This window comes from Gobius niger (assembly GCF_951799975.1).
Source record: "Gobius niger genome assembly, chromosome: 1".
Taxonomy (NCBI): domain Eukaryota; kingdom Metazoa; phylum Chordata; class Actinopteri; order Gobiiformes; family Gobiidae; genus Gobius; species Gobius niger.
In genome coordinates this window covers 48,798,480-48,813,935 of record NC_136852.1, presented here as the reverse complement: position 1 = coordinate 48,813,935, position 15,456 = coordinate 48,798,480, and the positions used below count along the sequence as shown (strand labels likewise).

Genomic DNA, 15,456 nt, shown 5'->3' with positions numbered 1-15,456 from the left:
GGTGACTGATCGAGGAGAAAAACTCTCAGACATGGAGGAGAGAGCTGAGGAACTACGAGAGAGTGTGAGCAAATCTTATTACTACTATCTTTTCTGCTACTTCTACTACAACTACTGCTGCTACTGCTTGAACTGATGCTCATACTTATAGCCCGTGATAATAAAGATCATATTTGATTTTTCAGGGTAAAGTTTTTGAAAAGACCACAAAAGACTTGATGGAGCAGAAGAAGGGCACAGGAACCAAGAAGAAATGGATTTGTGGAGCTATTGGGATTGTTGTGGTCATCATTGGAGTCGTTTTTGTTGTCCTTTTTGGTGTGTGAGGACAAGTGTGTTGTGTTTTTGTGGATTGAAAAGCACTGAAAGACTTTTTGTTTGCACTTTACTACAAGGCATTAGGGCTGGCAGGATATGGACCAATAGTCATATCCTGATATGTTTAGTTTGAAAATTGATATACGATATATGTCCCGATATTTTTTCTGCAAATTGAGAATTGTGAAATGAAATGTGAAGAAATGAAATGTTAATTCAAAGCAAAATACATAAACACTGTATAACAAAGCTCCGTATGGTGCACATTTAAATGAAATAATATCTTAAATGAAAATAGCCTTCAAAATAAAATATCTCAATCGTCTCCTGAGGGCAGCATTTATATATAAAGAGACAAGAAAATAAAGTACCCAGTTTAAAGGAATAGGCCACCGTTTTTACATACTGAGATATGTTCTTACTTTAGCTTTGACGAGTTCTTTAGGACCTGTCTGATCTTCACCCGTGCCTTCAGTCACGTAAACACAGCACAGACGGCGTTAGCATTTAGCCTCTCCCTCTCTCCTCTATAGCTCCAAAACAGGTCAAGATAGAAGCTACCAAGCTCTTCCACGTTTTCCCTATTTAAATATGGTTACGTGAAGTGTTACACTACAAAGTATAATTACACAAAATTAAACAATGTGGATTTTCAAAGCGGATAAAAGGGGGAACTATATTGTGAGGCGTAATAATACCAGGAGTAGTTCGACATCTGTGCAGTAACTGTGCGGATGCCCAACTAAATTTAGACTCAAGTTCAATTAGTGTCGTTCAATTCAAAGCAATGATCTATAAATAAAAATAAATAAAAAAACGAAGATTGCTCACCTGCAGCTTTTAAAACAAACAAAAATCGATTTTTTTTGTGAGTAAATGAAAACATTATTACAGCAGGAGAATCTGGATGTGAAGTCACAGCACCCCCTAGTGTGGCCATGAAGCAATGTGACAACCAATCCATGTTACAACAGCCTCGTTCTCCCTTAATTTTGAACTATTTATGGACTAACAATGAAAAGTTGTTTGCCATTTGTAAACCTAGGCTATATGAACATCTTTTGAGGTTAAAACAAGACAACAGGACTTTTTTGGGGGGACAGAAGCCAACGTTTCACTCTCCATCCAGAACCCCTCTGAACAGCTCTGTCCCAGGTGTGCGACAGCTGGACCCTTGACCCAAAGTTGAATTTAGCTTCATTGTCAATTCATTGTCTCGAGTGTGTACATTGCGCTTGGTTGTAAGGTACTGAACACATTGTAATCTTTCTAAACTGTTATCACTACATTCATGATCTTACAAAATAAAACAAAACTAAATTATCCTGTGTGGCTCTTAGTCTCTTTCACTTTGATGTAATAAAACATAAACTGTGTATCTTTTATGTGGATTTAGCAGATTTGTAAATTTACAGTATTCATTTGAGAATCACTTTATATAAAAGGGTGCTCGCTAAGTACTAATACGGTATTAATAAGCATTGGTAATGTGATTAGAGCAAAGGGTTAGGATCTAGGGTTAGACCGGGGTGGTTGTCTCACGGGTTGGTTGTCACATTGCTTTTTACAGCCACATTAGGGTCGCTGTGACTTGAACTTGTTATTAAACATCAAGTTAAACATCCTGATTCTCCGTCTGTAATATGGGTTCACTCACTCATAAATCATTGAACTGAGGAGAGGGTTCGTCTCTTTTGTGGGTTTGGCTAATTTTCTAACTATCTCACGTTTTTGTGTTGAAAACCTGCAGCCGAGTAGTTTCAGAAAAATTTGATGACGGGCAAAAAGCTACAGACCATAGCTTTGAATTGAACAATAATTACGCTTTCAAGCTAAAGTCATGTTAGAGCCTCAAACCTTCTGTCAAATGGTCAGCTAGGGTTGGCTGTCATACGGAGTCTAAATGATGGAGAAAAGTTTTTAGAATCATGTTAACCATCATAAAAACCTATTTCGTATTTGTATCTCAAGAAGATCTCAAGAAACCATTAATAATAATAGGGACAACCAACCCCACTAATTGTGACAACCTGCCCTGCACTTGGACCCTACTTTAAAAGGACTATACAGAGTTTAAAAATGTTGAAAGAAAGTATTTTCATTCCCCTACATGTTCCAGCAATGTCCTAATGTGTAGAATGAGTCCAGACCTATTCAGTCACTCAAAACGGTGTTAATTCAGGTCCGAAGTGCCGTCATGCACGAGCTTGATATAGAGACTGTAGTTACGTGTAATACCTGGGGTGGCAGTAGTGAGCATAAAATTACCAACTTGCATCTAGTCCCTTTGAGCCAAGGGTTTTTAAGCTTTAATGGCACTTCACGTAATTTTTTCATTGCAAAAAAGGACAGGGGAAGCCACTAAATGAAAATGTTGGTGTTGGTCCAAAGTCATTCCTAACTTTCCTATTATATTTGTAGCATCCCAATTCTGCACAGGGACAAGTTTATAGGCACATTTCACAACTTGTGGTGTCACTTTTTATGGTCACCTTCGCAAAAACATTAGAAAAATAGGCTGAAAGTTCATTAAATTGATCTAAATGTTTTAGAATTAGATAAGTTAAGGTTAAGGTATACCTGCTTGGGTCCGGCGCTCAGGTACAGTGCCTTTAATTAAATGTATGTTGTGTTGGTGAGAAGTTGATTCTACAAAAAAAAAAAAAACATGGCCTATTAAGTACTAATTCTTACATTATCTTATTAATAAATACAAAGCGTCACTGTTTATGAGATATGTCGCCCTCTAGTGGATAGAATAATGATACACCACACAATATTCTAGTAAATACCGTTTATTAAATGCTTTACCATTAAAATTAGAACAGAATATTTACCCTTTTTTTTTTAAACCCAGACCTACAGAAAATATATTAAAAGGTATATCTCGTAACATTAGACGCGAGAGACTGTGCAAAAGTGAAAAGATTCAAACCGACAACATGTCAGTAACGCATAGAGAATTTGTTCTTACATCTTTACAAAAAGAGGAAGGAAAAAGTCCAGCATGGTCAAAGTATCTACAAGTGAACCGCTATAACTTCATTCATCTTTGATTGGAAAAAGAAAGCGTTAAATAAATATTCACAAACTTGATTGACTTTCATCCGAGTCGCAAAGAAAAAGAAGAATCAACTTTATGTACAGTCAGCCAGGAAGGGAGCGCCAACATGGGACGGCAGTAACAAACGTACTCAAAATGGGATGAAAAACGTATTATTATTTAGGGATTCATTTAAAAAACATGTGCTGCGGATTTATATTAGAGCCTTTAAATGATAGAAAGTTGCCAAAAAATAGAACAAAAAGTCAGATAAATTAGGCGATTTAATTTAAATGTGTTAATACATTTTCATAAACTAAAACAAATAACAGAGAGAAATTAAGGAAAGTGAATTACTTTTCATCAAGTGGACCAGGAATTTTCAAAGCTACAAGCATATCGGCTACGTCCTTTGATTTTACATTGGGTATTGCAACAAAATATTTGATCTTTTTGTGCTATTATTTGTGTCGTAAATGTCACGTTCCTTTAAAGTTTAAACTGAAAACAATATTCCATGTATCGCACCCAGTTTTCTTATCCAATCCCAGAATTTGAAAACTATGTATTAAAGTTTAATTACAAGAAGTACTTCAGCGATGCATAAATATTTCTCTAGATTTTATTTATATATAAAAGCAATACAGACAAAATGGAGACTCACAATTAGCATTACCCCATTTTCTGTAACAGGCAAAATCTATCTCTAACTAATAAAATGGTTTTAGTCCAAGGCCACTGCGTTTCTTTTCTCTAAGACACTGCATGTCTTGACTTATAAAAAGATGCACTTCAAGGTGAAAACATTCAAACAGGCGACTCAAATGTCCAGAATAGGCCAAAATGTGTCACCATCTTTGCAAGGGGAAAATATAAATAAATCAAAAAATTCTATTCTATATCACACAGTTTTGTGTTCATATTTCACCAGCAGGGGGCAGGTTTCCAGTTACAGTCACTGTTCAATGACCACAACTGCATTTTTTTCTTTAATCTATTATTATAAGGCACGGTTTTGGTAATGTTTCCCGATCATCGCTATAACCTATATTAAAATGAATACTTAAAACTATGAGGGTTTCTACATTTTCCCTATAACTATTTTGATTTGAAAACTTTCTGCTGTACTAGGCTAGATTGTGCAAACCCAGAGACAAAACCTTCATGTAAAATAAGCTCTGAATGCCGTTTGAGAGCCGGCGTCACTGTGTTAAGCAGCAGGAATATCAACAAACTTTGCTTACACCCACACCATTGATTTTAAAGACCGTGGATCACTAAAGTGTTTCTGTTCAAATGAAGCGAAGCCCAAATGTATGCACACCATGGATCTGCCCCCAGAGACCGGCTGATATTTGGAGAGAACTAAAGCAAACACGGGGAAGAGTTAGAGTTAAAACCAGCTTAATGTGCGTAGAGTTCTCACAAAACAGGTTTCTGGTGGAGATTTTACCAGGAAAGTCCCATTATGATTCACAGTCTCTTTTTCAGGGGAGTCCTAACCCCAGTTGGGACCCTATTGCACATGTTTTAGCGATTGGGGAACTACAGAAAGGCTCCGGAAATAGAAACCGGGGAAGTTTTTACTATGAGGCGAACGCAAACCATGACCCTGACTGTACACAAGGCTTATAGCAGTCAAATACTCCCATCTTTTATGCCGCAAACGCAAAAAAATCTGCAATCAATTTAAGGACTTGAAGTAGAATAAGTAAACGCCACAGAGAAAGGTTTATACTTGGCTCAGGAATCAAACCTGGGACATTTTTTGCACCATGTAACCGGGGCAGTGTGACGTTTTTCTCTCTCTGGTATAAATAAGAGAAAAACAAGAACTAAGGCATGGATATATTTGGGCTTGAACCGTACACAAAGCTAGATGAGTGAAGGCCTCGGGAGACCAGAGTGAAGTCTGTGCGTTGGTATTGATGTTGCAGTGTTTATGGCTTGGTGGTGGGGACGATGGGCGGGACGGGGGAGCTGGTGGGGATGACTCCGGTGGCCAGTAGAATGATGATGAGGACGATGATGAGCACCACCACGACGATGACCACCACCAGCTTCACGTTCTTCCACCAGTAGGAGCGAGCCACTTTGGTGGACGTCTGCTTGAAGGTCTGCGCCTGGAGAGAGGGGAGAAGGTTATAGTCGAGGAGAAGCTTTAAATACAGTGAGGGAGTTGTGGCTCTCATGGGAGATTAGTCTTTGACGAGGGATGTCGGGATAATTACTATATCGACTTATTGTTCAATAAACGACAAAGAAACTAAACATTTTTTTTTAACTGAAGTAAGTTGTGTTACATTGTATTCCATGTTTGTTGCAGCTGGTGTGGTTTTTTTTGGGATACTAACTTCTAGAACCAAGGTTTACTGCCATTTTTATGCTTTTGAATTGAAAGTATCTAATATTTTCTAGATACAATGACCTGTGTTCGTAAGAGCCATTAATTAATGTTATATTAATATTTGTTGGGCAAAATTCAACATTTGTTTTTGTGTTTTGAGCCATTTACCCGTTTGAGAAAACTTTGAATCTTACACAGCAATCATTCAAAGTGCTGTGATAGTCGTCATCAGACAGATCAAACTGAAGTCTACTTTGAAGTGTTATTGCTGGACGTGTTCAAAAAGCAAACAGTAAGTTTACATTATAAATGATATTTCGGGCGGAAGGCTTTATTCAAGAGGACAGGGCAGGATGAAGTGAGGTGAAGAGAGGGGGCGAGACATTCACAAAACTAGGACAGAACAGTGTTGCACCACAAGTGCAGCGGCCTTAACCACTAGTGCCAACTGCTTGGACCAGGGAGTTCCCAAAGTGGGGGTCGCGAGACACCAAGGTGACAGTCACGAGATGTTTTCAAGATAGGGCTGCACAATAGATCGCAGAAAAATATTGTATCACGATATTAGGTGATGCGATACCCGCCTCCAACTGATGTAACGCAGACACTGACATCAGACCCAGACATACATGTAGGGAAATTATCATTGACCGGAGTTTACGGATGGCTATGGCCAGGCTAGTCCTGATGTAGTGTGTTTTAAGTCTTGTTTTGACACAATATGCTAAAAAACGAGTTACTTACGATTTGTGTTTAATTAGAATGAAACGTATCGTGTTCAAATGGTTTAGAGAAATATCGCAATAATATCGTTATCGCGATATTGCACAGCCGTATTTCATTCAGCCTTATTTCAAGACAATAGTTTTTTTAATTCATGGCAATGCATTTGATGTATTTTTGATGAAAACAGTATGTTTGGGTCAATTCAAGTCAAATATCGACACTCTCAAAGAAAAAATGAATAAACCAGATTTTAAATGTTGTGCGCCCAAATTTATTATAAAAAAAATCGTATTATACAGTGAGTGGAGGTCCCCGAGTTGTTGGTCTGGAGATTTTGAGGGACGTGGCCCGAAACGTTTGGGAACACTGGGCTCAGCTGCATCAGTGAATTCAATCTAATCACTATCATAAGACTTTCAGACAGAGCAGCAAACAGATAATCATCCAAAATGTTTTATATCCCTAAATATCTCTCATCAGTTTTAGAAATAATCAGTAACTACCATAATAAGCAACATATTGTTATTTAGATTACAAACAAACAAACAAACAAGGGGGATCATGGATATCACCAATTCGACTTTTGTTCTCAGCAAAAATGAATAAAAACAGCTTTTATTACTATGATGGGCACATACTGACAAGATTGATATTTTAAATAAACCTCAGCTCATGCAAAAAAGAAAAAGAAAAATCACATTCTACTTATTCTTTATCATAATTTGGATTTTCTGCCATTAATTCACTGCAACCGACTTTTTTTTTTTTAAACCAATGTTCCTGTTAATGAGAAGGTCGGACAGTTCGCCGCAAAGTGGAACAGGAGGCACCACAAATGGCTGTAATTTACTTTGTCCGCTGCGTCCCGAGTTCATGGGAGATAGTTGTGTGCTCGCTCTGACTCAAGATGGTATTTTTAGCCCACGCTGCGGCGCCATTTTTATTATTATTCTTTTTGGCCATAACGAGCCTTAATGTCTGTTCACGGTGAAAAGCCAGACGCTCGTTTCATCGAGGACTGTTTGTGCTGAACCAGGGCACCGGAGTCGTGAGTGAACTTGTTAGACAGGTTTGTGGCTGACGTGGGGACTGATAGGTCTCACAATACTGTCGTGATTCCGCAGTAAAAGGATATTTCTCCTCTGGGTTGGACCGATGGATTGCACATAAATATATCTGTAAATAAATCATAGATGGATTTTAAAGCCTTTGCCTTGATCTCATCACACTGCTACATAGGTTTAAATAAATCAAGATTTCATCTGCTGTGCATGTTTTAGACATGTCCAGAGCATTAACATTTGATAGAAGACTGAAGTATGAACTAAACTAATACATGTTCTCAAATGCTTGTGATTCCTGTTTGTAGAGATGCACCGATCCAGCTCTTTTGCTTCCGATACTGGGGGATTGAGAATCTGCTGATATCCTGTATTATCCGATACCAAGAGATTTTCTTAAAAGCTGCTCCTCTTTTCTCCATTATGAGATTAATACATTCTTATTTTATCTTGAAAACAAGATGTTATCAGTTATAAGCTATCTATTAATAAACTAATGGAAAAACAAGAATAACTGGTCTTTTCTACTCTAAATATATGACCAGCTATTTAGGTTACATCAGTTATTCTTCAACCGCATTTCAGAAACTAAAATACAAAGACTTGGCAACTACAGCAGGCCGATTTGATATAACCAGGCTACTTTAGGTTATTTTGGAAAACAAATAATCATGATTATTTTCCCCTTATTGATCGATCTCGATTTTCGATTTGATTTCTTCACAACAAATTAAATACATCTTGCTGATTCATGAAATTAATCTCTTTTATTCTTTTATTCAAACAAAAACAAATGCTTTCATCATGACTCATTCAACGCACAAAAGTCTTCATTGTCTCGTCCAAACTCCCAAACTCGGCACTGTTTGTGCCAAAGAAATGGCTGTAAACCGGTCGATTATAAAGTCCCATGACGATTACTGAGATTGACCAAATTGCGATTTCAATTAAATTCCAATTAATTGCCCAGCCCTACTTTGGGTGATCCAATCATAGCTTCTGTCTCTGTCTTGATTGGCTGATGTTAGCATTAGCATGGTGCTGCTAGCTGTAACATACTGTTACAAGCCGTGGCATTTTACGCAGCGTATGCAACACTATTGAAGCAATATAATTCCCCATGTTCTTAGCTTCAAAATGACATACAACATGTCCATATTCACTTAGACTTAGTCAGGTTTTATACACAAAATTATTATGATATTTAGTTATTTGCAAAGTGATATTCTGCTGCCTGGATGAAAAAAAAAAAAGTGGATATTGTGAAATTGCAACCATTCAAACTGTGGCAAATCTATGCACTGTTACAAAACACAAGGTTTCAAAATGTGGAGGTTTGTTTCTTAATTTGTAGTGTGGAGAAATAACGCTAAAGGATATGGCAAAATGTAATCCCGACAATTTAAACCAGTCCTTGAATTTAAATCTTTAAAAATCCTAAATCTGTAAATCTAAAAAGGTCACTTATCTCTTATATTACCTTATTGTGAGCTTTTTCATTTAAATGTTTTCTTCCATGAACAGGCTAATCTCACAAAATAAATCTACCACACTGAAAATGCAGTGAATCAAACTCAGCTGGTCAGAGTAGTACAAAAGTTGAGTGGTTAATGTTGATGTTAAGCCCAGGTCATGATACTACAATAACTGTAATATTGTGTTGGCTTGTGTTGGCACTGACCCCGGCCTGTAGGTCCTCGGACTTGCCCATGAGGTCGTCCAGTCTCTCTCCTCGGGCCAGGATCCGATCCACGTTCTGAGTCATGATGTCCTTCACTCCGTCCACCTGCTCTCGAAGAGACGTCACCTTGTCCTGTGGCTCCGGCATTGTGGACACCGCTCCCTCCTGCGAATGAAGCGTCAGAGGGAGACAGAACTTTCATTCATTTTCATTTATTCAGGCAATGGCATAGAGGAGTACAAGACAATAATCCACGTATGCCATGTAGTATGAACAACAATATACATCAACATGCAGATATGAAGACTCAATTCTGACTGAAGGGAGTAGGAAGAAGAACTACTGTCTCTTAATCTTTTAATTCAAGCATATAAGATAAGATAAGATAAGATGGTACTTTATTGATCTCACAGATGGAGAAATTGCATATCCCTCAAATACCACCAGGCACCGGGTCTAAAGCTAAACCACAAGACTGCTCACCTAAACACAGGCTTAAAGATTTAATAGATAAATAGTTTAAGAAATAGCTCCCAATTATTTCACTGCCTTGAAGTATCATCATTGTTCGTACTCCCTGTTCCTTATGGGAACAGAACAGTTTCCTGACCTGCTGTCAGAAGCCCTGCATCGACTCGACCTAAGAGAGCAGGCACCACCTGTGCCCCTGCCCCGATCCACAGACCCTCTGACCCTCTGACCGTGGCGTCGTTAAATAAGATTCAACATTTTCCAACAGTAGTTCTCCCCGAGGACTCCATTTCCTACATGTAGTTTTGTGATGGTTTTATTTCATGTTTACTGCAGCTTGTGTGGTATTTTAGGATATGATGATGCACTTTTAGAACAAAGGTTTACTGTAATTTATATGCATGAGAGCTGACAGTCTCGAGTATCGCTAGAGTCAATAATATCGTTTATCACGATACTTTCCTGCCTCAATATATCGAACTTCAAATTTGTTATCATGACAGGCCTAGCCACAACGCCCAGTTTATTCATAAATTCATAACATTCAATCTCGAACTCTATTCCATTCCCTAGTTTGGATACTTTTCTGATCTATCCATTGATCTCATATCAGGAGTAAGCAGTTTCTGTTGAGCCCATATGAAAAGCCTGCCCTGTGCGCCTACACTGCTGCAGATAACGCTTCATTCCAACGGCAATATATCCTTGGTAAACAAAAACCTTTATAACTTTCTTAAAACAAAGAGTGTGGATGGATTGAATGGGCTGCTTCCTCCATGCACAAGTCAACATTTCATTTTTTTTTGTTTCATCTTAAGTTAATAGACTGTGAGTGCGTAAATAAATAAAAAAAAGCCGGGACCTTGGAGAACCTCGTCACTACATTCTTCAACTTTCTCTGGCATTTTCTGAATACTGTACTTCAAAAATAAAGAAACAAGCCTCGCACAAATACGTTCACACACAAATGTTAAGCCACTTTTTTATTGTTAAAAATAGCAAAGTTAAGAGATGTTTTTTTAAATGTGCAACAGATCAGATGCCAGTGTAATCCACTATTTCAACACATTGTTACACATCTCTAAAGACATTTATCGGAAATAACAATAATCGAAAGTTGGTGGCGGCGGAATATATTGGAAAATACTTATATTAAGGTTTTAAATGTGTAATAAAAAGTTCAAGTCATACTAATACAAAGTCACCACAGCTGACAAATGAAGGGGCCTCTCCCAAATGATTTCTTAGACAAAATAACAGACTCCACAATACACAATAATGCCTAAATAAACCTGCTTCCTTCACTAAATTCCCCGGGAAACAACACTTCCCCATCTGTTGTGTGGATGATGCAGTCTCTTGTGCTTCAAATTAAGTATTGTATTTTAAGGGGGGCTCAATCTGTTACGCGTCAGACCATAACATTCAACAGGAGTAGAAAGAAGGACAATTTAATCATGTTATTATTCACACTGCCATTTCCTCTAACAACACGCCCGACAGATGGTGCTGGCCATGAGTGTCCCTCAGCTGTGAGTGAAGAATAGCAAGGCCGTTATTTGTATAAACCCGTGGAGAAGAGCCGTCGTTACACAGTAGACTGACGGGGAGCAGAGGAGAGGCAGCGCAGACCAAAGTGTAAAAAATTAGCGAAATAAAAGCGCATTAAAGCTTGGGTGTAAAAGAACAAATTCATATTTTAGGACAGAAAACACTAAAGCGTTTTGTTCGCACTAAAGTTGTGGTGCTGCAGTGTGTTACATTTATTTACCTCTTGTGACAAAGGAGTTGTACTTCTTTTGCTTACTTTTTTGTTTTGTTTTGTTGCGTTGTTAACAAAGATGACCTTTGAAGTAAACTGAAACGTTATCATTTTTTCTATGATCAGTGACAGTGTAAGCTCGAAGGCAAAGCTTTAGAGCTGAATTCCTTCCATATTATTTGTGGCCAGTGTTATTAAAGTAATTACTTGTAATATCTTGACAGATGAAAAAAACATCTTCTTATTTCATAATATGTCACAAATTCTGGAAAAACAAACAACCAAAACTACAAGGTCAGGGGAAAATACAGGTATTTTGAGTCTATCTCGTCTAAAGCAGAGAATATTGAGGTCCATTGCTAAAACAGATGTAAACAGCCTGGCTTGATACTTTTTTAATGCTTAAAAAAGCATCAGTAATCAGATTAGTAAATAAAAAATATCAAATTACTATTAGGAGGAGTAATCAAAAGTTGGCTTACTTTCACGGAGTGATCCCAACAAAACTGTTTGTGACCTCATTAAACTTATAAGACATAAAAACGAGTTATTTAGTTAAGAATTTAATTTGTTTTGAAAACACCTGACGCTCGCCTGGTCAGCCATCCACTCCTCCTTTAAGTAGCTGTTCAAACGCAGCCTTTGTAAAGAATAGGAAAAGCGTATATTCTGTCTGGCCAGGCGAACCTGATGCACCAAAAGCAATGTGCTACAGGAAAAAAATCTTATTTATGACAGGTCATACTATTAAATCACATCCCGACAGCCTTTCTGCCCCTGATCAGGAGAAATGCTCATGTAATGTATCCAGTGCTGTCTGTCCCATGGCCCTGGAATGACTGGAGTCATGTAAACAAACCGTCTCTATGGAAACAGGCACCTCTGCGTCAGTCCCCGCTGATCCAGCCCTGTGCCTGCATTTCAGCCTAATGAATGAGCACAGTTGGCTGAGGCTGATCCTACTGCTAGGCTAGCAACTCCTGAGTCCTGACCATAAACCTTGCTTAATATTCGGAAAAGAGTTCTCACAGCTGTCGCCCACCTCCTCCTGCTGCTTTTAAGAATTGGTCGAATCAAAAGCAAAAGGTTTTCCTACAAAGACGAGTATGAAATGTAGCATCAGCAAGTCACTTTGCATGGCAGCGAGTGATCGAATGACACTTTCACACAACACAGGAAAGAAACAGAAGCTACTGGCTGCTACTTCTAGGATCAATGGCAAAGTTAGAAAAGAGCCATGCCAGGATATATAGGCTTTACACTACACAGACAACAGCACACAGTATGTTGATGGCTGTAAGGTGCACAATATTCAGCATTAAAACTTTACGTACACTGCAACAAGAATGCTGATTTTACACCAATGTCTATTATTCGTGTACGTTACAAGGAATCACTTTCTGGTCCACACTGAACCCATTGGTTTCTTTGATTTTTGATATAAAAGAGATTTATCTAACCAATTAAACCAATAAACAGATTATATGTGGTGTGGTACAGTACACAGCCTTCCGCAGCTAATGGCTCAGTGAGATGTTTTTTTTGTTTATAATATGTTGTGCTAGTTGTAGTGGAAAGGTGATTTTACCATTCACCATTTCTAACCAACTGTCACACACACAGGGTGAAAATGCAAACAATCTAAACCACCTTTGCCCCAATCTATTCAAATGCACAGCGCTAAATCAGTAAACCTCATTTCAGCTGAGATTAGTGTCAGTTTGTTCTCTGAGCTTCTTTTAAATCACTATGCAAAGAAAGCACTGCGAGGTTATATGATTGAGTAGCCTAATAGTTATACGTATAGCTACACAATATTCATTCTGATCGTAATTCCACTTCCTGTTGCTGTCACTGGACCCAAAAGGCATTAAAACTTTGTCTCTAAAAAGGTATATATTTCTTCTGTACCTGCCTTTGATACCATACTGATATCATTTAATGATATAAAGTCATTCATAATCCTAACACCCATCCAACTTTTATAACGAGATGTCCTGCCCTCAAAACAAACTGAACCAGCCCTGATGGCACTTGAGCCTTATAATAATAAATGCTGACTTCCCCCACTAATGATTTTCTGTCAATATAGAGTTCGGGAATGTGACGTCATATCGCTAAGCATGGGATTAGCAGCCATTGTAAACTAATGGAGATTTTAAAAGTTAAAATACTGGAGTTATTGTTCACATTAAAACACTTGGAGACCACAGTGTGTTAGATGTATTTACCAGCAGTATCTCAGCTGCTAACGGAGTCGTTCCACTGTTTTTTTCTCCACTTTTTATACTGTTTTTAGCTAATGTTAGTCTATGGAAATGTATGCTAACAGCTGCAAAGATGGCGGATCTCCATGGTAACTGTGGACATAGCTTTGTTTAGATATTTTGCATTTGTGTCCAAAGCCTTTCTTAAAGTGCAGACGACACATTAGACACACTTTTTGCTGAAACATAGTTAACACGATTTTATTTAAGATTTAGCTAAAGATTGAACACACACTGTTGCCGTGAAACCATGAGTCAAACTGTTATGGAACGTTACCTTTATCTATGTCACTTCCGGTCAGTAGCTTAACATTTTTAATAGAAGTTACTTTTGTGCCCAACATTGCTTCATTAAAATTGCTGCTTCACTGAAATAAAATGATAATTATGCAACCTATGTTATCTATCCAAGTAAGTCATATTTTCAAAAGCATTAACCTGTCATATGCACTTTAACTGTTGGAAATGTAACGTGTTACTGGCCTTTTCCCCAGTGTTTTTTTTCTTTTTCTTTCAATATTTTGCCCGTTTTTATAGCCTACAAGGAATCAAAAATGCTTGAGGAGAACTACGCTCTCTTACTACTTCACAGATATGTCGTTTAAACCTCGATCTGTACAATATATCCACGATAAATACGCGGAAAACACACCTGTTGATGACAAACATGGCGACGAAGGAGTTTCTTACTGAGCGACACAAACAGGTACAATTGAGTATAACTCACCGGATCATATCTTCCGTCCATCTCGACGGAACCGATGATCTCTGTGGTCCGAAACTGTGTGGATCGACCTTCTCGAATAAATAATCCCAACTTTAAAAGCCGCGAGAGAAGTTTTCGTACAGTCCAGTAACTTTGACGCTCCGCAGAAATGAAGACGTTTCCTGCTTTGTTTAACTTCCTGGTTGGTTCCTTCAAATTCCTGGGCTTCGTCCGTCAAGCTGTCGGGAAAAAACACGAACTACTGGTCAAATTTGACAAATATAATGTTTTGTGAATAATTTGTTCATACTTGTGAAAATAAATAAAGATAAATGAAAAATACCCAATCATAATATTTCTTCTTGGTATGTACAAATCCAAAGCGGGTATGCTACTGGGCTACATAATTTACATTCACTGAAGTACTGGAGTAACTTAAAACTACTTTTTTGAGTAGTTTTATCATATGGTATGTTTTACTTCTTCTAGAAAACATTAGAAAGCGTATTCGTACTGTTTCATGTACCTTTCCCCCCAGAAAAATGTTAGTATCTTTTTCCCCACATTATTTTTTATGTTTTTCCCATAGATATATTATATTTTCCTCATAATTTATGTGACTTCTGAACCATAAATGTATCACTTTTACACTCACTTTACGCCCGTGGCTGCCGTGTTACGTCTGTTTCACCTGGTGACATGTAAATTATTAATCTTGGATAAATGCATTATTTGGCGGGCTTTTATTGTGAAGGCACCTCTTCAAACGAGCAAAAAAGAAAAAGCGCAGCACTGACGTCATCCAGGTATTACCGTCACGATTTGCCAATCCACCTGACGTTTCAGGGGCCTGTCTTCTGTACTCAGAAGGACATGCTCCGGCAGAAAGTCTAAGCCTCCGCCTTTTGACTTGTCTGAGGCCTTTATATATGGCATGTGTCTGGCTCAATCTTGTTTTTATTATGACTTATTATTTTGCTCTTTGTACTATCAGAACAAAATTCTTGAAATGTGGATAATATATCAAGCAAATTCCATGTCATTTTCAAATCAGCTAATTATTAACCTTTATCC

General features: G+C 37.9%; 1 protein-coding gene across 1 annotated transcript; it reads right to left on the bottom strand.

Annotated features, from left to right (window-relative positions):
• Nucleotides 1–5,086: 5,086 nt before the first annotated feature.
• Nucleotides 5,087–14,587, bottom strand: vamp8 (vesicle-associated membrane protein 8 (endobrevin)). Its single transcript, XM_079563379.1, has 3 exons — nucleotides 14,404–14,587; nucleotides 9,177–9,341; nucleotides 5,087–5,484 (listed from the first exon to the last, which is right to left on the bottom strand). Exons 1-3 carry the CDS (start codon nucleotides 14,422–14,424, stop codon nucleotides 5,302–5,304), a joined length of 369 nt encoding a protein of 122 aa, XP_079419505.1. The 5' UTR covers nucleotides 14,425–14,587; the 3' UTR covers nucleotides 5,087–5,301.
• Between the last annotated feature and the right edge of the window lie 869 nt (nucleotides 14,588–15,456).